The 26,774-nt window shown below is 42.6% G+C and overlaps 1 protein-coding gene across 2 annotated transcripts in view; it reads left to right on the top strand.

Annotated features, from left to right (window-relative positions):
- The first annotated feature begins 4,050 nt into the window (after positions 1-4,050).
- LOC125431845 (mitochondrial intermediate peptidase) overlaps positions 4,051-26,774 on the top strand; it is a 75,206-nt gene continuing 52,482 nt past the window's right edge. The window contains exons 1-10 of one of the 2 annotated variants that reach the window (XM_048495013.1): positions 4,051-4,309; positions 7,051-7,224; positions 8,145-8,233; positions 9,762-9,848; positions 12,222-12,285; positions 12,762-12,944; positions 14,603-14,759; positions 15,695-15,743; positions 16,517-16,577; positions 18,978-19,030. In XM_048495013.1, the coding sequence (XP_048350970.1) occupies positions 4,139-4,309; positions 7,051-7,224; positions 8,145-8,233; positions 9,762-9,848; positions 12,222-12,285; positions 12,762-12,944; positions 14,603-14,759; positions 15,695-15,743; positions 16,517-16,577; positions 18,978-19,030 (1,088 nt within the window). In that variant the 5' untranslated portion in view covers positions 4,051-4,138. Of the gene's footprint in view, positions 4,310-5,488; positions 5,870-7,050; positions 7,225-8,144; positions 8,234-9,761; positions 9,849-12,221; positions 12,286-12,761; positions 12,945-14,602; positions 14,760-15,694; positions 15,744-16,516; positions 16,578-18,977; positions 19,031-26,774 lie in introns of those variants that run through there. The other variant, XM_048495014.1, reaches the window with a different exon arrangement.

Raw genomic sequence — 26,774 nt, 5'->3', positions numbered from 1 at the left:
TTGAATCTGAGACAGTGAAGTAATTGGTGGGCCAGAGATTCAACTGAGCCATCGTTACATGGGCACAACCTTTTCGCCTTTTCTTGCTTATTAAATCTGCCATGTAACAAGGCAGAAGGCATTACATTAAACCTGGCGAGCATTATGGCTCTCCTTTGAACAGGGTTTATTAAGCAATACAGGTAGTGTGCCAAGTGGCCCCGTTCAAATGGGAGAGAAAAGTACACGGGGGAGCACGTTTTCTTGGCTGCGGTGAGTAGGGTAGAGAACTCTCTATCCAATAGTTGACCTTTTAATTTCCTATAAGCTTCTGAATAGGACAAAGGGCAAAGTGAATCCACTGACAGTCCAATGGAGGCAATTTTTTCTTCAATTATGGAAAACCAGGGGTTGGAATGGGTGTCAGAGAGCAGACAGTGGACCAGGGATTACAGTCCGAGAGAAAGTGTATTCGCAGCCAGAATCTAAAAGTCCTCAGCCAAGCGGCTGATTCCAAGGAGTTTTGACCTAACTCCAGACAAAGGGCTGCATAGGGCACACAATTTGGGAGTCCAGTTATCTTGTGAAAAAATTTGGATTGAAGAGAATTCAAGGAGTGGTTGATAGCTTGAATCCAAATTGGGACTCCGTAAAGCACTCTCGAGGCGACTTTGGCATTGAAAAATTTGAGGGCAGGAGGGATAAAGGAGTGGCCACTGCTGTAAAAGAATCGTAGTAGTACTGACATACTATTAGATGTAGCTAGGAGAGTGACCTTCCTCTGGGTTGCCCATGAAAGGTTAAAGGAAAATGAGAGGCCAAGGTATTTATAGCACTTAACCTGTTCAATTTGGGTGCTTTTCATTGCCCATGTGAGCTTCTTAAAGCGCCTAGAGAAGACCAATACCTTGGTTTTTTCATAATTAATTGTCAGTCTGTTGGATTCACAGTAATCCACACAGTGCTTCATTAAGCGACTGAGGCCAACTCTGGTTCGAGAGAGAAGGACAGCATCATCTGCATAGAGCAGAATTGATACATGGGATGTACCCAGTTTTGGGGCATGGCTGTTCACTGCTGAGAGGGCAGAGGGGAGGTCACTTAAGAAAAGATTGAAAAGAATTGGGGCCAGGACGCAGCCCTGTTTGACCCCTTTGGAAATTGAAATACTGTCTGTCAAAAGGCCTTCGTGGGAACACTTGATCCGGCAACTGGTATTTGTGTGCAGTTGCCTAATTAAGAACAAGAGTCTGGCATCAATATTGAGGGCAGCCAGTTTTGTCCAGAGAAGTTCTCTCGGCACAGAGTCAAAGGCAGCCTTTAAATCAACAAAGGCAGCATAGAGTTTGTTATCTGCATTGATTGAATATTTACTGGCTAGGTGTAATAGCACCAAGGCGAGGTCCAGAGGAGATTTCCCCTTGCGAAAGCCTATTTGTTCAGCCCCCACTGCACCAGAGTGGGAAAGCCACAGCTGAATGATGATGATATAGTGTGAGATTCAGACTCTGAGTGCTTAGGAAGGCAAACATTTCACCATTAATAAAATGCTGTAATGACAGCAGAAACCACACCGGGTGGAATTTTCCTCTTCAGTATAGCTTTAAATGATACAGGTGTCTAAGGCATGCACAGTTGTGTATTTAGATACCCAGCTGCACAGTTCCTGTGAAATCAAGCATACAAAGTCTTTCAGGACCAGGATTCATATCAGTTTGCCTCTTATTAAAGTAACTGGGATTTTTGTATCTCCTAAAATGTGGGATGAAACCATCATCTAAGTTTTATGAATCTGGCACAGTAAAACAGAACTGGATTTAAAACAAAGGACCATGTGATTTCATGCACATTGGAAAATGTTAAGTAACAGGTGCAAAAACAAGTATGGATTAACTGTATGTCAGCGTTAACAGGTGCAAAGCAAATCCTGCAGTTGAAATATTATCTTCCAGTTCACAGAGGTTCACCGGAAGGCTGTTCATTTTATTTTTAATGTGTCATCTTTAATATCTAGGATTCTGATATACAAATCGAAGAGCTTCCATTTTAAATGGGCTTAGCTAAAGATGGATTTGTTATAGACTGCTTAGTGCTCAAATGGCTGAAGCAGGCCGGGGAAAGATACATTTTTGCTTGGTATTTTAGCACAGAACAATAGTACATTTCTTTCTCTCCCATCTGAAGATTATTACTATGGCATGTTGCCCAGCAACTCAACTACAAGATAAGGAAACAGAAACTTAAGAGAAAATATATTATGGGATGCATGGGGACATCTGGAAATTCTGGAAGAATGTATTGTGCATGCTTGGTATAAAAGGGAGATCCCTCTACTGCAATATACTTTTTAATCCTCCTCCTGAAAGGTGTTCCTTAATCGAAAAAGGTACACCAGGATACTGGCTGATTTAGCCAACAATTCTGCCAGACATCATCCAATAAAGGGAAAAAAAGTGGTCATGAATAATTCTTTTGCTAATTGTTTTCTGATTGTTTTTCAATCAAGCAGATTTAAATAACAGCAAAGGAGGGAGTAAAGGAAGCTTCATATATTATGATATATTCTCATCTATGTTCTAATTTGCATTAATCCTATGATGTAAAAAAAAAAATCCAGCATGGTGTAATTGCTTTTAATGGGCAAAGGTATTGAAAGTCTGCAGCAGATTAAAACTGTTGAGTGGGCTTTTCTGATGCTAATGAAGACCCGGGAGATGCAAGTAAAGACAAAACAAGATTAATTTATTGAGTAGGTATTGATCCAGGTAGCACAATCATATTGTGTTTAATACCAGCTGCTGGAACATGAAAGCAACTCAACTTTAGTTGCTTTTGTAAGAAAAAAGGGGGGGGGAGAGATATTTTCAATGCTCAAAATCAACATTTTTTCTCTTTGTTACATGGTATAAACTATTTAAACAATAAGAGATAACATTTGCATGGTAAAGTGCTTTGAAAAAAACCCCTCCCAAAATGTATAAAGATTTCCTAATAGGTAAAATTTTAGGGTTTGGGACCAATTTAGATCCTTTGTGTTTTCTTATGGGCTTCTGTAAGACGTAGAGGGCACTATCCCATCTAAGGCTGATTACGCATGGGTCAAAAACAGTGGTGTGAAAACAGTATGGTTTACACCATTTTCACACTGTTTTCACACTGCTGTTTTTGGCCCATGTGGAATCAGCCTAAGATACAGAACGTTTCTTCAGTCTCAACTGTCTTATCCAACTTAAATGGCTCTTCCCTTGGAAGAAGGCTTCCAACTTTAGTTAGCTGAGTGGGAGGTTATAGAGCGGGGTGCTGAACCAGAGAGACCTCATTTCCCATCTTTTTGGGGACAGCACAACAAAACACATGCTGCTTCCTAAATTTAAACATCCCTCCAACACTGACTTCAGCAACTGGTTTACACACAAACAATTAACCCTTTCAGGACTGAGTGGTGACATTTGCAAAATCCCAACAGGTTTCTGCTGGGGAGAGTTATTTTGTTTTGAAAGTCAACATAAGGGACCTTTCCAAAATCGACCCATCGCTGCAGTTTCTGAAGAAGGAGGAGGAGTTGGATTTATATCCCCCCTTTCTCTCCTATAGGAGACTCAAAGGGGTTTACAATCTCCTTACCCTTCCCCCCTCACAACACACACCCTGTGAGGTAGGTGGGGCTGAGAGAGCTCTGAAGAACTGTGACTAGCCCAAGGTCACCCAGCTGGAGTGCACAGGCTAATCTGAATTCCCCAGAGAAGCCTCCACAGCTCAGGCGGCCGAGTGGGGAATCAAACCCGGTTCCTCCAGATTAGAGCACACCTGCTCTTAACCGCTACGCCACCCGCTGCTCCAGAAGGACTTCTGATGCTTCATAATAGCCCGTGCAGACGAGGCTGAGCTGGACGTTGCAACCATGGCGACCAGACATCCTCCTAGGATGCGAAAGCAAAAGCAACCTCAGAGACTCCCTTTAAGCGAGAGGGGCGAGCCACCCTCTCCGCAGGCGCAGCCATCGCAAGACGGGGAGGCGGAGAAACTCGGCTGAAGCTCCTCCTTACGCCAACTCGCGCAAAGGTTCACAGCCTGAACCCGGAAGCAGCGAGGCAGCGGCATGCATGGTTGGGTTCTTTCGGGAGCTCTGCAGGGCATCTGAGGCGCCGCAGCCGCGGCCATGCTGGCTGGGTGGCGGGGGGTGGCTCGGACCGCCGTGACCGGCCTGGGCTGGGTCAGCGGCTGCGGCCCCAAACGGTGGGTCAGCACCAGTTGGTCCCCGGTGGGCGCTGCTTTCAATGCCCAGCACCAGCCGCTCCAGCACCAGCGATGGGAGCTGGGGAAGAAAACGGTGAGCGGCTGCCCGGCTTAACTTCTGTTCGGAGTCTACTCCGCTCTCGGGAAAACGAGTCCATTTATAACGGATTGCGACTCGTTATAAATGTGCTGTGCGGAATCTACTCCAGAGAGTTGGCAGGATCCCTTCTGTGGAGCCAGTAATATGAAATGATTTAGAGTATCAGACGAGGAGTGGGTTCAAATAATTGCTTATTGATGTAGCTGGAAGCTCTCGGTCCAGTCCCTGTCAATTTAACCAACCTTGCAGTGTTGTTGTGAGAGCAGAGCAGAACATGCACACTGGCTTGGAGAAAGTGTGAGACAAACAGCCAGTGTGATGAAGTAGTTAGAGCATCACAGAAGATTCTGAAATCCACACTCTGCCTTGGGAGCTTGCTGAGGGTCCAGGCACCCACTCAGCCTCAACTACTGGTGTTGCCAGCTTCCAGTTGGGTCCTGGAGAGCTCCTGAAATTACAGCTGATCTCAACATGAGGGATAAAATGCCTGCTTTGGAGGGGGGATCCTTGGGCATTATACTCAGCTGAGGTTCCCCCCCATCCCCAAACTGCTCTTCTCTGGGCCAGTCCCTAGATCTCCAGTTATTTTCCAAACCATTGTTGGCAACCCTTATCTACCATACAGCATTGTTGCAAAGAAAAATGGAGAAGAGGAGGGTGATGGTCAGCTGCTTTGCATTGCCACTGGGGAGAAAAGCAGGGGTTCAATGAATTCAATAAATGAAACAATTGTTAGACCTAGAGACCTTTAACAACCATATGACGGACAAGCTAATCACTGTGGAAGTTATTCTAAAGATGAAGAAGCTTGAAAAGGGAATGAATGATTGGAGGCCCCATCACAGAAATAATTTCCTGTGCTGGAGCCCTGGGACTTTTGTGTAAGAAGAAGAGAAGAGTTTAGATTTATATTCCCCCTTTCTCTCCTGCAGGCGACTCAAAGGGGCTTACAATCTCCTTGCCCTTCCCCCCTCACAACACACACCCTGTGAGGTGGGTAGGACTGAGAGAGCTCGGAGAAGCTGAGACTAGCCCAAGGTCACCCAGCTGGCGTGTGTGGGAGTGCCCACCTAATCTGAATTCCCCAGATAAGCCTCCACAGCTCAGGCGGCAGAGCTGGGAATCAAACCCGGTTCCTCCAGATTAGATACACGAGCTCTTAACCTCCTACGCCACTGCTGCTCCACTTTGTGTTCTGCAATGGATGGAAGAAATTGCAGGGGGGATGGACTTGATGGCCCTTGCGGTCTCTTCCAACTCTATGATTCTATGATTGTATGAAAAACAAGGTATTACTGGCAACAAACAGAAAAATAAAAGCACAGAAGCCTCACCCTCAGGGGAAGGTGGCAATCTTACTGAAATCAAGAATTATTGTGCCATGGAAGCCCCAGCCCAGAGCTGTACCAATGGTTTGGAAGTACACCGCCCTGAGCCCTCCGGGGGAGGGCGGTATAAAAATGCAACAATCAATCAATCAATCAAGAAAGAAAGAAAGAAAGAAAGAAAGAAAGCTGAAGGGTGCACAGAAAGTGCATCATGGCTAACATAAAGGTTGTGTTATTATTATAATTGCTATTTGTGTGTTTACCTTGTTACCACGATAACGACTCAAAGTATAGAGGGAGCAATTTTATCTGCTTGCCTCCAGTTGTGGCTCTACCCTAAAAGCCGATACGTGCAGGTATTTTACGGGTGATTCTGTGCAGCATGTTTATAACGAGTTCATTTATGACGATTGCAACTGGTTGTAAATGTGCTGTGCAGAATCCACCTGACTTTCTTAGAGAAGCACTCATAAGCTGGTCTACTCAGAATCCTACTCACATCTATTCAATGGGAGTTTACTCTCAGGAGAGTATTCTGAGGATTGCACTGTTAGTAAACCAAAAGTCTGGCACAGGTGTCAGTGTTTAATGTATTTAATTTATCCAGTCTTGATTTTGGATAGATGAATTTGACACAACTAATACTGAATCAGCCGCTTTTACTTGAATGTACAAAGTTGTCAAGGTATCATTCCTGAGTCTCAAGAGAGTTTCATTGGCTATGACTATAAAGACACTTTTTAAAAAATGTATATACTTATACCCTGCTTTTTTCCCCAGTTGGAACCTAGAGCAGTTTCCATCATTGTTCTCCTTTCTTCCATTTTCGCCTTACAATAACAACTGTTTTTGTTTAAAAGCCTGTTAATGAGGCATCTACCGTGTTTCCCCAAAATAAGACAGTGTCTTATATTAATTTTTGCTCCCAAAGATGTGCTATGTCTTATTTTCAGGGGATGTCTTATTTTTCTGTGTTCTGTTCGTCAGGCATGCTTCTGAACAAAAACTTTGCTACGTCTTACTTTTGGGGGATGCCTTATATTTCGCACTTCAGCAAAACCTCTACTACGTCTTATTTTCAGGGGATGTCTTATATTCGGGGAAACAGGGTAGCTGTAGGTATCTGTATTAAAACACAGCTTCATTGAAATAGTTCTCAAATCAACAAAGTTTGCTGAAACAGAGCACAACATAGCTTTCTGTTTGGTAATAATAGTGTGATAAAAAGTGTTAGACGCTTTAAAAAGTTTGCATGTTTGCCGAGGTATAAACATTTACACAGTACAAGACTGTGTAAATATAAAAATCAGGTTTACAATCTGAGGCTATGAAAACAAAGAAGAAACAAAACGTACAAGGTGTCTTCTATTTATGGTGACCCTTGTCTCTTTCTCTCTTTTTTTAAAGGGTCTGTTTGGTGTTCCAGAGTTAAGTAGTCCAGAAGGATTTCAAGAAGCCCAAGAAAAATCATTGCAAGAAACAGAACAACTAGTAAAGAGAGCATGTACTATTTCTCCTGGGCCGGAGACAGTGATGATCTTTGACCAGCTGTCAGATTCCTTATGTAGAGTGGCTGATCTAGTAAGACATCTTTTATCATTTTGAAATTACCTTTTTACTAATTGGATGTTCTTCCTTGTTTAATACTCCCACAGTAGATGATTCTCATTCTGGGTTCTGGTCATTTTGACCAAAGCTTGAGGTCCATGTCAGAGTAAACTAGGTGCCTAGTAAACTAGCCCTCTAGCCCAGTGGTTCTCAACCTGTGGGTCGGGACCCCTTTGGGAGTCGAACGACCCTTTCACAGGGGTCGCCTAAGACTCTCTGCATCAGTGTTCTCCATCTGTAAAATAGATAAATGTTAGGGTTGGGGGTCACCACAACATGAGGAACTGTATGAAAGGGTCGCGGCATTAGGAAGGTTGAGAACCACTTCTCTAGCCTAAGGTAGTGTGCATGCCAGTATGTAGAAAAAGGGTCAAGAACAGATCCTATGGAGATCCCATTAAAAACAGGAAAAGTAGAGGAAGACCTCTATGTATACTGTGGTTCCATGAAAATTTCAGATGGTTATTAGAAACAAAAAGAAATTCACATGACTGTAGGTCTGCGAGAACTAATCTAGAACTGTAGAACTGGTCCTTTACATCTGGGCCTCTTGCCATCCTGGGACTTGCCGCTCCTCCTTCCTGAGAGAGGATCTTTTAAAAAATGGGGTTGCTGGACGCCACTTTTATTGATTAGTCTTCATTTTTATCGCTGCTTTTAAAGGTTTTAGTTGTTTTATCTTTATATGTGACTGTCTGTTGTGCACCGCCCAGAGCCCTTCGGGGATGGGGCGGTATAAAAGTTGAATGAATGAATGAATGAATGAATGAATGAATGAATGAATGAATGAATGAATGAATGAATGAATGAATGAATGAATGAATGAATGCATGCATGCATGCCAAACCAATATTTTCTTTTCATGGTTGACCTTTCTTTTTCTATTGCATCAGGCCGACTTTGTGAAAATTGCTCATCCCAATCTTGCTTTCAGAGAGGCTGCTGAAGATGCCTGCAGGAACATTGGGACGATGGTAGAAAAGTATGTGTTATTCATGATGTCCCTTTAATACTGATGTGTCTGTTTGTACTGTAGCATTCCGCAGACAGCAAGGTCAACAGAAACAAAAACGGTTACAACTGAAAAACTTTAGCATGCTGTCCACTGACTGCTACAGCATGTATTCTGAAATCTTTGGGGAAACTATATGATGACATTTTTTCTAAATTAAATAATATGGGTAAGGTAATTCTAATATCCTAATTATAAACACAGGTACTGAAAAGAGTGGTTAATTTAGTTCTATGGCACTTTAATAGCTACTATTCAAAATAAAACTGATTTTTTTTTCTTTTAGAAGAGTTTGGATTTATACCCCATCTTTCTCTCCTATAAGGAGACTCAAGGTTGCTTCTAATCTCCTTTACCTTCCTCTCCCCACAACAGACACCTGTAACAAATTTACATTTGGTGGAATATGAACACAACTTTGTTAAAAATTCAGAATAAAGATATAGCAATATTGTTGAAGGCTTTCATGGCCGGATTCAACTGGTTGTTGGGGGTTTTCCAGGCTGTGTGGCTGTGGTCTGGTAGATCTTGTTCCTAACATTTCGCCTGCATCTGTGGCTGGCATCTTCAGAGGCCTATCACAGAGGGAAACGTTAGGAACAAGATCTACCAGACCACGACCACACAGCCCGGAAAACCCCAACAACCAGTATAGCAGTATTGTTCATGCATACAGACAACATTTTGCATGGCTACGAAAAGCATAGTCCAGAGTAGCAAGCTTTCAATAATGCACTGTGCAGTTTTTGTAAGCCATTCATCTTAAAAAACTGCCTCACTACAGCAGAAAAGTGAAACCCCCCACCCCAGCCCGTTGTTCCTCCCAGTTTGCTGCTTGAAGGGGAGAGGGAGCAGCAGTGGCGCAGGAGGTTAAGAGCTCGTATATCTAATCTGGAGGAACTGGGTTTAATTTCCAGCTCTGCCGCCTGAGCTGTGGAGGCTAATCTGAATCTGGGGAATTCAGATTAGCCTGTGGCCTCCCATACATGCCAGCTGGGTGACCTTGGGCTAGTCACAGCTTCTCGGAGCTCTCTCAGCCCCACCTACCTCACAGGGTGTTTGTTGTGAGGGTGGAAGGGCAAGGAGATTGTAAGCCCCTTTGAGTCGCCTGCAGGAGAGAAAGGGGGGATATAAACCAAACTCCTCCTCTTCTCCTTCTCCTCCTTCTTCAGTGTGGCAGATGAACTTGGCTATTGTAGGAGGAGAAAATGGGCAGAAATTACCCTTCCTCCATACATTATAGTTTATTATGCCCATGAAATACTCCCTTTGGTCCCAATCCACTGGCAACAGGTATTTGCTATTTGAAATTTCTATTTCATATTCCTTGCTTTGGCTGCGGCTATATTAGCATTTGGTAGTGTTTTAAATAGTAATTTGGAAAAAAAAACACCCACTTTTATTAGACGTCAGAAGCATTCTCTGCTGGAGAACTGACAAACCTTTGCACGGACTGTTTATTGGTAATAATTAGATCATGCAATCTTTATATTTTTAGATTAAATACAGATGTAGATTTGTGTCAAAGTCTGAGAAAATTGTTGGCTGATAAAGAAGTCCTGGCTTCCCTTGATCCGGATACCAGGTACGTATTGTTAATGTTAGCCTGGCAACAATAATCTTCAAAATACTGTTGGCTGTTTAGTGGTCTTTCAGCGTACCTCATTGCAATAGAGACTGAAAATGTTGTGAAACCAGAACTATAGAAACTAGAGGTAGATGTTCTATTGGTGAGTCCTCATGCCATCTTTCAGTTCAGATGAATACTTTTGCCGAAATTGGGTAGCCCATGCTTTCCAATTTCATTACATGCCATGAGGATTATCTGTCCTGTGTCAGATTGATTTTTCGATTGGTACCCCTTGATGCCATCCAAGAACTTGTTTTTCCTTCTGAAATTAAATGAACCTTTGTGAAACTCCTGCGCCGGGTAATTTTCATTCCCCAGATGATGGATCTGATGATCTGCTTCTTCTTTTCATTTGTGACAAGCAGTTGTTTCCCTAATCGAATTAGATCATACAAGCCCCTTAGTCCTATCCCCGCCCCCTTTTTTTGGTACAGTCTATACTTGGAGTCAAGCTGATATTTACCAACTGCACAATATTATACCTGCATTTGGGAGATGCCCCCGGTCTCCTCCCCTCCTCCACTTGTTTTCTGTTTGTTTTAATTACGTGGCCCATTTTAGTGGGGACCTTTCGGGTTTCCCCGGGGGGGGGGGGGGATGGGTCGGTTTTAGTTCTTGGATGCTGGCTGTATTGCTGTTATTGGTTTTAATAAGGAGACAGGGCTTGTATTATATTTGTACTGGTTTTAACTTTCCCCTGTTTGTATATGTTTATTTGTACACCTCCCTGAGCCCTCCTGGGGAGGGTGGTATAAAAATCCAATAATAAATAAATAAATAAAAATAAAATGTTGCTTAACCCGTGGATGCAGTCCATGTTATATTTTTATTCAAAAAAATGAGAGCAAGAAACATGTGATTTCTTAATAGGAGTTTTTTTTCTAAATTATACTAAAGCCTGATGCTCTCGATAGAATCAAAGGCACAAGTTAGGTTTACAAATGCTACAAAGAGTTGACGTTTAAGTTTTTTTAAAAAAAATTCTTAATTAAAGCTTTCTAAACTCGGAAATGGCCAGTTTGTGTTCTGACTTTTCTGAAAACCAGCTTGTTCTGAATAGAAAAGATCTATCTGCTCAGCCCAGTCTTCCAGTTTGGCCAGCAAATAACAGAACTGTATTTTAGAGGCAATATTTCGGAGACTGATGAAGCAGTAATTAGCTGGATCTAAGGAGTCATCCTTTTTGAAAATAGGGACTAAACTACTTTGTTTCCAATTAGTTGGAACAACACAGGAGCTACTAATTTCAGAGAATAATGCGGCAAAAATGATAGCACACCATTGCGTATTAGATTTATATAGCTCGGGGAAATCCTGATCTTCATTTCTGGCCATGTGCCTCTAACCAGGTAGAAGACGTTGCTCATTAAGTTTTCTATTGTCCATTATATGTCAGTATTCAATCTAGACTGAGCCAAGTTTTTCCACAGGCTTTGGAGTCAGATGAGGATAGTGTCTGTTTTCTGTTGACGGATACAAATCAAGCAATTACATATAGGGTTGCCTCTTTTATGTATCTGTCAGTTACAATAAGGAAAAGGTTTGTGCTTGCCAACCCTAAAAAATAGACCTGTTAGTTCTGTTATTGTCTACGGTATTGATTATTGTGTTGTATCTTATTGTATATTTTTATTTTACTGTACTCTTATCGCTATGGTTTAATGTTATATTGTTAAGGCCTGTGCCATAACATTTAATAAAATATTTACTGTAATGGGAGTTGACCTTTTTGCAATCTGGATAACTGAATGTTGCATTATTAGTTAAATGGTATTTTTCGATGACAAGTGCAGTCCATTTGCACACTTAATCTCCACTGAACTCACTGTTGCTTATTTTCAAATAAACAGGTATAAGATCAAGCTGTGAAGTGAAATGTTAGCAATATGAAACTGTTGCTTTTTATTATGCACATTAACAATCTATGCATAACAGTTCTGTTAGAGCAGGGGTAGGGAACCTGCGGCTCTCCAGATGTTCAGGAACTACAATTCCCATCAGCCCCTACCAGCATGGCCAATTGGCACTATATTTTTTTATCTTCTAGTGACCAGTGGTGGCGAACCTTTGGCACTCCAGATGTTATAGACTACAATTCCCATCAGCCCCTGCCAGCATGGCCAATTGGCCATTCTGGCAGGGGCTGATGGGAATTGTAGTCCATAACATCTGGAGTGTCAAAGGTTCACCACCACGATTCTAGTCAGTGGAAATAAGACTAGCAGTTCCAGATCCAGTGGCAGAGTTGGCCTGCAAACTGTAATATTTCAAAAGGGCACAAAATGATTGTGTGACGAATTTTGTCCTGATGGGATTTTATTCTTTTAGACGAGTGGCAGAACTTTTCATGTTTGATTTTGAGATCAGTGGCATTCACCTGGATGAAGAAAAGGTAATTATTTCCTTTATAACAGAGAGGTTATCCTATAGTTGTGTGATTACATCGTTGGGCTGAGTGTTGTGAGCTTAAAATTGAACAGTGTCACAGAATGGATCTTTCCCTTCTCTTCCACCACCCTGTCGTCTCCTGCACTGCCACCCCTCCCCTGCAAATCAGGAGCCATCCCCCCCCACTCCTTTTTGATGTGAACTCCTCTGTTAGTGGAGCAAGTGGTTGCAGGAGAAACCAGGGCAATTTCTGCAGCTGCCAGTGTCACTGATCATAATTACCCCTACAAGTCCATTGAGTTCCGTTTTGAAGTCTGCAACTCTGCATAGGACTGCACCATCCGTTTTGCAAGAAACTTTACATATGGGAACAGTCAAAGTGACGGCCTGTGCTGATTTTACCTTAACCTCCCCCCAAACATTGAAAAGTTTAGATACTTTAAAGAAATATATTTACATTTGAGTGCTTTCCATTCACAGCGCAAGAAGGCAGTAAATCTCAATGTCCAAATCCTGGATTTATGTAATGACTTCCTCATGGGATCGCATCTTCCAACTAGGATTGATAAAAGCGCCTTACCGGAACGTATTCATCATAACTTTGCTGTTGAAGGGAACTATGTTCAAATCAGTGGCCTCAATGCAGATAGCCCAGATGATCTGGTACGTGCACTTTAAGGATATTACTGCTCGAGATTTATTATACGCAGGTCTTATAATCTGTAGAATTGTGCTGTTTGTTTGGAAATGCTGGACTTATTCCTGTGGTGTTCTGCTTTTCGATATTATGGAGGGCAACATGGCTTGTTGTGGCAGCATGGCCAGGCACCTTTATGTTGTACATAATTGGCTCATACTACACACATACTTCTAGACCTATATTTCTGAACATGGCTGTGCCTCAGTCTTCTATGAACCAAGGGAGATCTGATTCTTAAGAGTGAAATGGATGTGTGAGCGCGGCAATTCTGAGCTCTCTGCCCACCATGTCCATGTATGAGTTGGGGGAAGTTGTGTTGAGGTAAATGGCAAGCCTGAGGAAGGGTCTATGCACCTTACCCTTTTTCTCTTGAAATGGGATCTTAACCTCTCCTGCATGGTTTGGGACAGGCCAGGGTTTAAAGACATTTGAAGGCAAGTTTTAATTTTCCATTACAGATGGCGACTTTCCAGCCGCCTGTCAATCGTTAAAAGTTATTAGTGCCGTCCAGCTTCTAAGCTGCTTTCCTGGGCACTGCCTGAGAGTTTTTGCTGAGGCATAGAATCTCTGCCAGCCGCAGCCCAGTTCTGTTAATGCATTCTGGTGGGAGTGTCCTGTGAATGACCTGGATTTTCTGACACAAAGGTTCTGTGATTTGGAATCGCCATGGCACAGATGGGTGGGCTCCATGCGGTCATTGATTACTGAGCTCTGAAGGTGGGTGATAGAGGCACTGAGTCTATCCGGGTTTACTTTGTGCACATGGAGAGCTCAGCAGCTGATCTGCACCTTCTCCATTGCAAATATTAAATTAGTACTGCATGTATTGATGAAGAGATCCAGCATGGTGGTGTGGTTAAGGTGTTGGATTAGGACCTGGGAAATCCAGGTTCAAATCCCCACTCGTGTCATAGAAGCTTGCTGGGTGATCCTGGGCCAGTCATAAACTCTCAACCTTGATCTTGGCTAGTATTTGAGTGGGAGGCCTCCAAGAAACACTCGGGTTGTGATACAGAGACAGGCAGATGCAAACCGCGTGCAAAATGTCTCTTGCCTGAAAATCCTATGGAGCTGCTATAAGTCAGCTGTGACTTAATGGCAAAAAAAAAAGAATATTGCTGAAATGAATAATGATAAAATGGTGGCAGAACGAACAAGTAAACAAGCTCCAGCATTGCCCTTTTAAGAAAACCATAGAGACAGGCTGCCCCGAGTGGCAGCTTCCCTGAAGCCAAGCCTTAGACTTAAAGCCTGCAAGAAAGAAAGCGTGAGTTAGTGAGGGGGACGAGGCTTTGTGACTCGTGAGTAAGTGCTGCGGCTCCGTGGGGGGGACCCGCATATAAGTTGAGGGGGGCATTTTTCAGCCTAAAAAAAGGGCTGAAAAACTCGACTTATACATATATAAATATATATGGTTTTATGTTGTGCACCGCCCAGAGCCCTCCGGGAATGGGGCAGTATATTACATTAAATTAAATTTAATAATAATAATAATAATTAATAATAATAATAATAATTAATAATTAATAATAATAATTAATAGTAATGAGTATTAGGTTCCTAGTCATGCCATTTCACTCTGATGCCCATTCCTTGTTTTTTAATTTGAATTTAATCTTAGGTCCGTGAAGTGGCATACAAGGTTTTTATGTTCCCAAATGCTCAGCAGTTGCGCTGTTTAGAGGAACTGCTTACCAAAAGAAACCTTCTGGCCCAGTTAGTTGGATATGAAACCTTTGCTCACCGGGCTCTTCAGGGCACGATGGCCAAAACTCCAGGTAACATTACATGCATTTAAGGAAGAGCGGGAGGGCCTTTGCAGACTAAGAGGCTAAATGGTTGACGTGCAGAGTTATTGAACATCACTAAAACACACTCCTGCTCCAGGAGATTATTTTGTCTCAGTTGACATGATACTTTGTGCGCTGTTGACAATTAAGAAAGCCAGAGTGGTATATAATTAGAATGTCACATTGGGCTCTGGGAGACCCCAGCTTCAAATTCCCACTGCACCATGAAGCTGTCTAGGCGACCTTAGACTAGTTTGTCCTCAGTTTAACCTTCCTCACAGTATAAAATGGAGGCAGTGAAGATGATGTGAGCTGCTTTGGGGCTCATTGAGAAGAAAATCAGGGGATAAGTGTCTGCTTAAATATTTTTAAGTAAATTACATCCAGGTGCTAATTATGTACATGGAAACAGAACTCGTTAAATCATTATGCTGAAGTAATGTTATTTCATACCTCTTCATTCTTAATATGATTGCTCCTGAGTTCTTATCAAAAATTGATTTTCTCAATTTATTCCAGCTTTTTAAAAAATTCCAGGAGATAGGCTAGTTTAAGAAGTGTACTTCTGTATTACAATATAACTACTATGGGTCAGTTCCAAGACTTAAAAAAAAATTGTTTTTAAAAATTCAATCTCTGATCAGCTGTGGTTTATCTGAGGCCTAAAATAACCTCTCATCAATACTTCTCATCAATACAGTTGAAAGTGTACATTGGTATTTTCTATTCCCAGGCTCAATTTTGCTTGGTTGTCAGAACAGAAAATTATTACATTCAGCCTTATAATTTAACTTCTGAGTTATGCCTCATTATTTAGCAGGTGGGGTATTTAGATGATTACTACTGTTTATGATTTTATTATTTCTTAAACGTTCTGTTCATCTAGTTAACCTATACCTTTTTTCTTTCATTCTGTTTTTTAGAAAAAGTAATGCAATTTCTTGTAAAGCTTTCAGATAAATTATTCAAACGGTGAGTCTATTTTCAGATTATTAAAAGGAGAACAACTTGACCTTGCTTTAAGACCAAAGTTTTAAGCAATAGGAAGAACATGCTTTAGTCATTGTGCTGAATTTTATGTCTTTGGGAGACCATGGCTTGAATCCCAAGGAGAATTTCCACAGACTGAAGGGCCCACCCCCGATTTCACACCACCCCGATGCAGACTGCTTGCTCCCCTCCAGGGGTTCCTGGGGGTTTCTTTTGGCCCTTTCTGCATGGTGGAGAGGGCACCTCTTCACCGGCAGAAATTATGCCGGTGGAGGGGAGGGGGCCATCCGCACGGGAGCATGCGAGCGGCCCCCGCAGAGGCCGGCGCAGAAGAGGCGACTCCACACGAAGCTGCCTCTTCTGCATCCCCCCTACTCACCTCATCCTCCAGTGTTGGTCTGGAGTGCTGCAGGGACCCGCCCATGCTGCCCTCCGACCTCCAGGGGGGTGGCGAGTCATGAACTACACGCGGAAATCACTTCCATCCATGGAGATCTCATTCCATCCATTATAGCATAAGAAAATGAATTTCACAAGTTGTCTTAATTATTTTCTTATGATAGAAAAAGAGAGTGGTTCCAAATAATTTCTCCATATTGCTTATTCCCCAATGTGACAGAGTGCAGAAAAATACCATTCATTCTGGCACATTTGTTAGGGTTCTTTTCAGTGATTTTATGTATGTGTAATAGTTTCTTAGAAATATATTGCATATTCGTTTGATAAGACTTAATGGTGAAATTATTGTTTTGCAGAACTCTAGACGATTTTGAAATGATGACTAGTATGAAAATGAAACTAAATCCTGTGAAATCAGTAAGTGTAGATGATGCATTTATTTTTCTCATGTTGAGAACCTGAGGAAATAGTTTCTATTATTTCACCTACCTGTTGATGTCATTTAACTATTCCCCTTCTTTTGGCTTCGTATTGCCGCAGCGTTGACTTTCAAAGTTCTTTTCCCTGAGGGAAAACAAGTGCTGAAAGGAAGATATTGGTTTAACTCGATGATTTATGTAACAGCCCAAACCTAAGATGGAAAATGTAGTGGGCTCTCTTGAGTATGGTAAACATTGTCTTCAATTAGTTTGTGCAGGCTTGAAAATACAGAGGTCAGATTTGGGGGGGAGAGGGGGTATCACTTGTCTGGCCTACAGGCCGGCAGGTCGCAGCACTTTTGTACACAAACCTTAGTTTTCCACATCACAGCATTGCTGCAAGGCTACTTGTAAAACTTTGCCTCATGAAGCTTGAGGTGGAACTTCAAACACACTTAAATAAAAAGTTTTTTAAAAGACAGGTGAAGATCTTAGCATAATTTAATCTTATATTGTGTCATTTGGGTTTTTTTTTTAATTGAATCTTTTCATTCTCTGGCTCATTCCGCACATGCAGAATAATGCACTTTCAAACTGCTTTCAGTGCTCTTTGAAGCTGTGCGGAATAGCAAAATCCACTTGCAAACAGTTGTGAAAGTGGTTTGAAAACGCATTATTTTGCGTGTGTGGAAGGGGCTTCTGAAAACTCAGCTCAAGGAGCTGTAGTTTGAAACTGTCAGCGTCTGGTTGGGCCACAGCAACTTTCTCTTGAGCTGAGAAGTTCTACTGGGGTGGTACTCACTCCTCAGAGCACGGAGGGCCACATTTGCAATGTCTGTCCATCATAAGAGCCACCTGGCAATTTTATGCCCTGCATCCAACCACAGTTGCACATAAACAATAGTATATAGCTATAATATTACACTTTTAGACCCCTTCTGCACTTTTAGGCCCCTTCTGTTTCTGCTGCACTGCTGCTGTTTGCATGGCAGCTGGCAGGAGCCAGCTGGGATCACTGGGATCCTGGAGGCAGAAGTCACCATGATTCCACAGAAATGCTGTGTTTCTGTGCGAACCATGCAGCTGAAATTCCCCCCTGAGAATCCCCCCCAAGAATCCCCTCCCACCTGAGAATCTACCTCACGTGAGAATCCCCCCCACCTGCTGCCTATTCAAGTATTCTCTCTAATGACGGCTGCCTGGGGAATTCACCATCATGGGGGAGAGAAGGTGGTGGGGATTGAATGTTTCTGCTTGCTGTAGTTCGCAAAGGCAAGCAGGAAGTTACTAGAACCCAGTTTTAAGGGGGAAAACTAGCAGAATTAGACCTGGGTTCTGGCCACTAAAATGGGTTAGCAGCATTTTGGGGGCGAGTTCTGTGGCCCCCCCCCCCCCCCCCGGACACTTTTTAAAAGGGCCTCAACCTGTTTTAATTGGCCCGTGCAGAATGGACCAGAGTAACAAGAATACCTCTGAGCATGCAGGGTTGTTTGTTCCTACTACTGTTGAATGTTGTTATCTGGAGTGGGGAGATGCACTCGACAAAATTTAGCCCATAGTAATGATGCTAAAAATTTAGCAAAATTTAGCAAAATTTAGCAAAATTTAGCAAAATTTAGCCCACTGACCTAAAACTTGTGAGAAGTGCCATGGAGAGTAGTGCTGAGAAGAGCCACAGGCTTCATGTCAAAGGAGGTTGTTGAAACCTGCCCTTTTCAGGGGGCTTTTTCTTTGCCAGAACATTGGGATGTTAGCTGCTGTGTTTAACTGGATTATTATCTGTGTTTTGGTTTTTCTAACCACATGTTATTGCTGACATTTTGTGGTGTTTGCATATATTGGGGATTTAATTGTAACAACACTTTACTGTAAACTTTAGCATTGGCATGTCGTTGTATAAAGTAGCGTGCACACACCTACAAACACGCACAAAAGCTTCTAGTTGCAAAGAGTATTCCTTTATACTGTGTGTTAGTATCTTGATTTATAAGCAGCAGTGGCGTAGTGGTTAAGAGCAGGTGCATTCTAATCTGGAGGAACCGGGTTTGATTCCCAGCTCTGCCGCTTGAGTTGTGGAGGCTTTTCTGGGGAATTCAGATTAGCCTGTGCACTCCCACACATGCCAGCTGGGTGACCTTGGGCTAGTCACAGCTTCTCGGCGCTCTCTCAGCCCCACCCACCTCACAGGGTGTTTGTGGTGAGGGGGAAGAGCAAGGAGATTGTAAGCCCCTTTGAGTCTCCTACAGGAGAGAAAGGGGGATATAAATCCAAACTCTTCTTCTTCTTCAGGTATCAAAGAACTGTGGCAAAACTGGGCAAACACTGATGAACGACCTATTTTGACTTGTTTTGTTTGATTTGAGTTATGTGATTGAAAACCTGATTCCTGCCTTTTCAGAAACTGATGCCTTGGGATCACCCCTACTACAGTGGTATTCTTCGTGCTGAGAGGTAGGTCTGCTGTTCCGTTGCATCTATTGCATGGAAATAATCTTTGCTGAAAATCATGAAACCTCTCGATAACTTTTTTTTTTTTTTGGTCAAATGATCTATTAAGGTAAAACGTTTTGGCTCCTTAATCAAAACATGTGTTTATCGTTGTATACCTTTAAGGTCACGCATGGGTATTGTGCACGTGCAGGCCAGCTGTTGAGAGGTTTTCAAAAGTGGCAGGATGCTCCTCTCCCCTCCCCATGCTGCTTTCCTGCAGCAGTGGTGTAGGAGGTTAAGAGCTCGTGTATCTAATCTGGAGGAACCGGGTTTGATTCCCCGCTCTGCCGCCTGAGCTGTGGAGGCTTATCTGGGGAATTCAGATTAGCCTGTGCACTCCCACACACGCCAGCTGGGTGACCTTGGGCTAGTCACAACTTCTCGGAGCTCTCTCAGCCCCACCCACCTCACAGGGTGTTTGTTGTGAGGGGGGAAGGGCAAGGAGATTGTAAGCCCCTTTGAGTCTCCTGCAGGAGAGAAAGGGGGGGATACAAATCCAAACTCTTCTACTCTTCTTCTCTTCTTTTCCCAGCATGCTTGGGAGGGGGAGGAGCACCACTCAGTTCTCCCTCTGCTGCCACCAAGAGAGTTTCACTTTCATGAAGCTCCTTCTATTAAAGACCTTTCCAGTGAAGAAAAAAACCCTAAAAAGGCCAGAATTGGTTGATATTTCAAGAAAATTTATTTTACAGAGCTAGACCTCAAAAACTGGGCACAGTGCTCTTTCAAAAAGTGTACAGCCTGTGAGGCAAAAACCCTCACATTCCATTATGTTGAAAGAATATATTGAAAGAAAAACCTTAGAAGATTTATGTTACAGAGCTAGCCTCTTAAAATATGGTCCAGGACTCTGTTTCCAAGAAGGGTATATCCAGCAAGAGAAAATTACTGCACATCAGATCAATTGATACTTGCTGATAGGTCTTGAAAAATGCATAGCACAGGGGTAGGCTTAAGAAAATATGTCCCCAAATGCTCTTTTCATGAAGTATACATCCTTTAGAGCAAAACATTCCTCACATGAATGATTAATCTCTGCCTACCATCCCTGGGCAAGGAACATGATGTTCCCAAGTGCCTTCTATAGAGGCAGTTTGTACCAAAAGCAAAGCATTACCAAGCCTAATTCTTTGAGTGGCTTTAAGGGAGAAGACTCTCTCTGGCTCAGCTCCAGAAATGTTGTTGAAAACCACTGTGCTTCACAATCCAAAGAGAATGATCCAAGAATCATCGGTTCCAACGTTTTTGACATTGGATCCAGGCCCTTTGGTTCCAAATAGTGCTCCCACTGTAGCCAATCCCCCACTCTGGCATCATTTGGATATACAGCCTCAGAGCTGCCACCGAGAACACCTTGACACAAAGTCTTCCAAGGTACCCTTGGCTCCAACTTCTTCCCATAATCGTGACTCAGTTCTAGAGTGAGTCCTCAAAGTAGTGCCGGTTGGGAGAATGCCTTTTCAGTCAAGCAGTGAAGTGAAAGCTGCACTGAGAGCAAGTGGGAGTAACAGATCACAAGGAGCAGATGGGATATCAGTAGAGATTGTATACTAAATCACAAAGACTACAGCTCATTTATCAGCAAAGGTTGACAACTTGGCAACACTATACGAATTCCACCTATTTGCGACTCCATATGTTTTCACTTTGATCTGTTCGGCTATTCCCGGATGGGGACGTCGTTCATGAGGTTCTTACACATGAATGAACTGAATTTGTTATAGCACGGATTGGATGATAAGTATAATTGCTTATTACTGTAGTATAAGTGTATGTGTATTAAGTACCGATTACTATAAATAGAATATTCATATATTTGACTTCCTTGAGTTGTTTGGCAAGTTTATATTGGGGAGTGGCTACCCCCCCGGAAACTGTATTAACCAAAGCTGTGAACTTGTGCAAGGTAACAGCCGTTTACAGCTCAGTGCTCATTCCACTTGAGCACAGTTGACTTACGCAGTGAGCCATCATGGCCCCATTAGAGATGCAAAACATTACCCCTTGGAGACTGATGAAATGAAAGATGCAGAATTTTTTGCTCCATGCAATGGTCACACCCATCCCCCGTGTCTTATGAAGCCAGCTTACTAATATCCTATGTGGGACTGCACAGGTACCTTGACAGTGAAAACGAGATTGTCCTTACCTGTAACTTTTTTTTCAACAAGTGGTCGCTTGTGCAGTCACACAACCTTCCTGCCTGCCCTGCTATGAGCTCTGTATTTAGAGTTGCTGTATTGTCACTGGATTGAGAATATATTGAGAAAGCACTCCATTTTGTTAGTGCATTTGGCTACATATGCTTTAAATTTTGTATGCTTTAAAATTCCTATTGTCAGGATTAAGATTGGAGTTCCTAAATCCTGCTGTACGAGCCAAAGGCATAGCTGCTCATTGGGAATTGCTAAATCTTTTCTCTCCTTCCCATTGTGCAGGCAACTGGGAAGCCATTCTGGATTTTGATTTAGTTTATCTTAAACCTTTCTGTCTTGCCCTGTCTTCTTGCACTCAAGGCATAATGGTCTTCCAAATACAATATAGCCAGTTTTCAGGGGACCATAGACAACTGTGAGAACGCATCTTTCCATATTGCCCTCAAAGACCCCTCCACGGAACTTGTTGGTGGTCCCGGGCCCCAGGGATATTCGGGTGGCTACAACACGGGCCAGGGCTTTCATGGCCCTGGCGCCAGCCTGGTGGAACGCATCTCCTGGTGACATCCAGGCCCTGCGGAGTCTGTCTCAGTTCTGCAGGGCCTGTAACACAGAGTTGTTCCACCAGGCCTTTTCTCCCAGGCCAGCCGGGCATCCCTTCTTCTCAGATCATTTCTGGCCCTCGTCCGGATATGGTGCGCACATCCATTTTTATGTCTCCCATGTTGGTTTCTTTCAAGTGATCTGTTTGTAAGTGTTTTAAGCTTATGCTATTTGTAATGTTTTAAATGTCTGTTTATATATTATTTATTGTATTTATTGTAGAGATTGTTTTTATGTATGTTTTATTGTGAGCCGCCATGAGATTGGCAGGATGTAAGTGTAATGAATGAATAAATAAATGAATGTGGCGAGGAAGGAACTGACAAATTCCCCCACGCACCAGGAGTTTTTTCTGCTTGTATAGTACAGGTCTGACAAGAATGGGAGCATTTCTGAAGTATAAACAGCAGGGGGAGCTCTTACATTAACTTGCTGCCATTTATGGGAACGTTTTATACAGCTTTGTCACATTTCCTTTTGGAAAAGGGAGCCTCCTCATAGATCTCCCATCAAACAGTAGCAATGTAGTTTGCATTTTACGCTTAGAGATATATCATTATAAAGAACTGCTCTGGCTGTGAGAGGCGTTTGTCAGCACAAATATAGACAGCTTGGATGTTTCAATGTGTATTTAATTGAGGTTGGATACAGAGGTTTAAAATATGTTTGCTTAAGGGTTTCTTGTTGTTCTTGTTAAAACTGACTAAGTATTTAGGGGAAAGAGTTTTGGCAACTCTTAGCTAGAATAGTGAACGCCAGAACATGCTCCAACCACAGGCAAGTAAGAAACTGTCTAATTCATGTACGTATAATAACAGTCTCCCTAAATGTTACTGTAAGACAGAATACCTGTATATTAACTACCTGGTGATGTTATTTCTCAGCCAGTACTGCTAATTCTAAACTTGCTTAGTAATCTACAGCTGCATTCTCATGCCCAAATGCTTGAAAGCAAACCCTATTGAAATCTCTGCTTTTGAAACTCGCCCCATAGTTCTGCACGTTAATTTGCTATTTTTTTCTCTTGTGTGGTACATTTTTCCATGGTGTGGAACTCTGGCGCTTCAGATATTCATGGACTACAATTCCCATCAGTCCCTGGGGCGGATGTGAATTGTAGTTCATGAACATCTGAAGCGCCAGAGTTCCACACCCCTGATCTAAGGATACAGACTTATGCTTGGGAGTAAGTTCCATTGAGTTCAGTGGAATTACTTCTGAAGAACAACCCGAACATACATGTTCAGTCTGCAGATTAGGGCTTTTTAAAAATCTGGCCAAGTCGATAATACAGTTGATAATATTTTTCTCTGAATTTCAATTTACCCTTCTTCAACAGCTCCCCCCCCCCAACCCCCAGAAACTGTTATTAACAAAGAATGTGGATTTACCAGGGAAAGTTCTGGCAATATGTTTTCAACCCTTCTCTCTTTCTTTGAGCATCTGCCATGCTAATCTTGCATTATTGAAAGAGTCAGTATAATTTAGTGAATAAAGGATTGTATATAGAATGGAGAGACCTACCGGTAAGTTGAAATCTCCTGTTGGTCATGAAGCTGAATGGTGGTACCAATCTAAGTTACAGCTTCTCAGGATTGCTCTACAAGTTGTCCTGGTCCAGCTACTATCATTTAGTCAAATGGAAAAATTCACTGTAAGGTTGTTGTGTAAGTTTGAAGAACAGATGGGCTAATAAATGAGAAACCATGTTTAGAACTCGGCTGTAAATCAGCGTAGTTTGCTGGAAAGGATTTTCCTTGTTTTGTAATCGTCTACGTTTTAAACTAATCATTTGTCAAGCTTACTGTATTTCAATGTTTTTGTTGTTTTAAAACAAACAAAATTTTTCACAAAATCCCAAGTCTCTTTTTATTAGGACGAATAAAATTAGATTTCTGTATTTTGTTGACAACACAATTCAGGCTCAGCCTGCACAGCATATTTATAAGTTGCAATCCTTATAAATGAATTTGTTTTCCATTAATAAAAAGGGGAAATGAGTTCATTTATAATGTTTGCAACTTACAAATATGCTGTGTGGAATCCACTTCTGTCTCCTTTATCTTACACACTGTGGTTAAAATTATAGAATACAACAAGAAGTCTTGCTAAATGCACAATTTGCAATTGTTACGGTTCTGAATACTTGGTCCTTACTGATAGCAGGGAAATGCGGTCATCCCTTTAAAGGCTACCAATGTGCATTTAAGCAGAGCTACACCCTTCCAAACCCATTGTATTCATTTAGCTTGGAAGGGTTTAACTTTATTTAGGTTTGCTAGGTTGGCCTATTGGAAACATTTCGAGTAATGGAGACTACCATCATGATACATATCACAGCCCTTACTTCTTTCCAAATGTCCAGAGTAAAGCAATAAAATAAGGGTTTATAATGGCATGCTACATCTAGATTCAAATCTAGCTTCCATAGCCTTAACTTCTTTCCAAACGTATAAATCAAATGTACAACCCAGTGCAGTTCCTGAATTCAGCCAGGGACAGTGTTGCTCCATGCCACCGCCATAGGGCTTCCAGGAGGTGCAGGGACACAGCCAAAAGCTTAAAAAACCCTCCATAGGGCTTTATGGAGTGATGCCACCGAAAAGAGTGGTATAAATTCACTGACCATCCTTCCAGTGTTCCTGGGGCCAAAGCCCGATGAAAACTGACTAGTGCTGGCTCCGCCTCCTGGAATGAGGATGCCCCCAGCTGTGTTGGCCTCCACGTGGCCGCCCCCAGGCTGGTTTAAGTACCTCCTTTGGCCATTCTGCCCCCCCCCCCCAGATTAGACTGCCCAAGACCTACATTTTATTTTGTCTCTGAGGTCATGAAACAATGGTTTATTATGGCATACTACATCTAGATTTAAATCTAGCTGCTGTATAAGCTTTCAGAAGTCTATCTCCCTTCATCAGATGAGCTGTGACTCTTGAAAGCTCATATCCTGGAAAACTTGTGGTTGAATTCAGCTGTTCTACTGCAGACCAGCATGGCTACGCTGTCATACTACACCTATTACTCCTTACGGTGTCTCAATCTTTTCTACCTGAATTGTTCTCTTCATGAAAGCTAACAAGCAAATTATATTGTGCTTTCCTTGGAAACATTGGCGAGCCAAATACTGAATGTTTGAGATGGTTGGAGTTTCCCTTGCATTTTAATATAGAACAGAAACTCAGACCAAATGAACTGACGTTGGCTTTGATATATCAACTTTAATAGTGTATCTGTTGTGCTTTCCCATAATAAATCAAAACATTCATCTTTTGATAGAATGTATTATGGGAAGAATCTTTTTATGGTAATGTTAACTCCTGGTGCCAAATGCAAATTTTTTTGTCTCTTAAGTTGTAGCCTGCTCTGTGAAATATGTAAATGTAGTACAGGGATAGGCAAGTTTTTTGTTTGGTGTTTTTCCTGTGCCAGAAAAAAATAAATAATGGCAGCATGGAAAGAGGTTGCTGGAAGATAAAAGGGAGGACTGATTATGAGCATCATAAATGGTTAGACACACCTGATCCCCAGTAGTCCTGCTAGCATCAGAGACTTGCCTCAGAGCCTTCATGCTGCTGGTAAGTACCTGTGCTCAGGGGTGCCTATATCTTATGTAGGCCGTTTAGAGTGAAACTGAAGTGTGGATGATGTATTTAGCTATCATCAGTTAAACGAGGAGAAGCGCAGAGCCCCCCTTTAACAAGCAGGAGGAAACTGAGGTGCTATCAGGGCAAATGACGACTGCATAGACAGCCCTGGGGAGAACGTAGAGGTGGCCGGGAGCAGAGAGGCTGCAGACTCCCATTGTCCTGACCAGAGGCGTAGCAAGGGGGAAAAGCACCCGGTGCACTGGTGCGTCCTTTACCCCTGCCCTGCCCCAGAACGCCCCCATCCCATTCCAGAACACCCCTGCCATGCCCCCGGAACGCCCCCACCACGCCCCACAGGGGCGCGTGTAACCCCCATGCCCAGAATGGGTTGGCCCAGAATGGGTTGACCCAGTAAGGGGGTGGAGACTCGGAGCAGCAGAGAGGCTGCAAGAGCTCTTTTGCAGAAGAACAAGGCTACCAGACTCGGACCTTGATTTCTATAAGCCCTTAACACCTTGTTAAGGTAATTTCAATATTGTTGGGAACTACTGGGAAGGTAGTTGTTGTTTTGCTGTGTTGTAAATGTTGGAGTTTATTGTTTCAGGGTTTTCTTTTGTGGTTGTAATGGGTGAGAGTTCTCCTGGAGACCTTCATCATGTTGCAACCTGTTCATCAAGCCCTTGGAGTCTTCAGGAGCCAGCCAACTTGCAAAGAAGATTTGGACTTGGCAATATCAGTAGACTGTAAATAGAAGGACTTGAAATGCAACCTGAACAGGACCTTGAATTGTAACGTTAAATGTTGATGTTTTAAAAGTGTAAATTGTAAAGAAAAGTTAACCATTTTGTTGTTTAAATTTGGTTCTTTGCAACTCATTCCAGGTTCTGCCCCACAGAACCCACAAGCTGAGGTTACAAATGGCGCCCAACCAGCGTGGGGCTTGGAAGTGAGATTGCAAATATAAATTGCTTGCAATGGAAGTGTGCAACAAGTTGGGGTTTGATCCCCATATAACTGTTTTGTTATTTGATGTAAAGTTCAGAGAGATGTTGCTATGTGTAATTTGAAGGCACATGATTCTGTTTGGCAGTTGCCCTGAAGGAGGAGGATTCCAGTTGCAAACCCCCCCATCCCTTCTGCCAAACTAATTGGCTGAATCATGCAACGCAGCATTTTGCTGGAAAGTTTTGCAAACTTCCAGTGCAGCTAAGTTTGGAACAGTTGGAAATCCTTGCAAGGGAAAGACAATGTTCTGCATTCCAAGATGCACCAAATGTGGTTCCTCCAAGTATAGGAGAATCTCTGGGGGAAATCTCATTGTGCAATGATTTCCAAAAAGGATTGCATTACCAAATTACTGTC

This window comes from Sphaerodactylus townsendi, linkage group LG04 (genome assembly GCF_021028975.2).
Source record: "Sphaerodactylus townsendi isolate TG3544 linkage group LG04, MPM_Stown_v2.3, whole genome shotgun sequence".
NCBI lineage: Eukaryota > Metazoa > Chordata > Lepidosauria > Squamata > Sphaerodactylidae > Sphaerodactylus > Sphaerodactylus townsendi.
The sequence above is the reverse complement of the archived record's forward strand: the minus strand, read 5'-3'. Positions and strand labels throughout refer to the sequence as shown.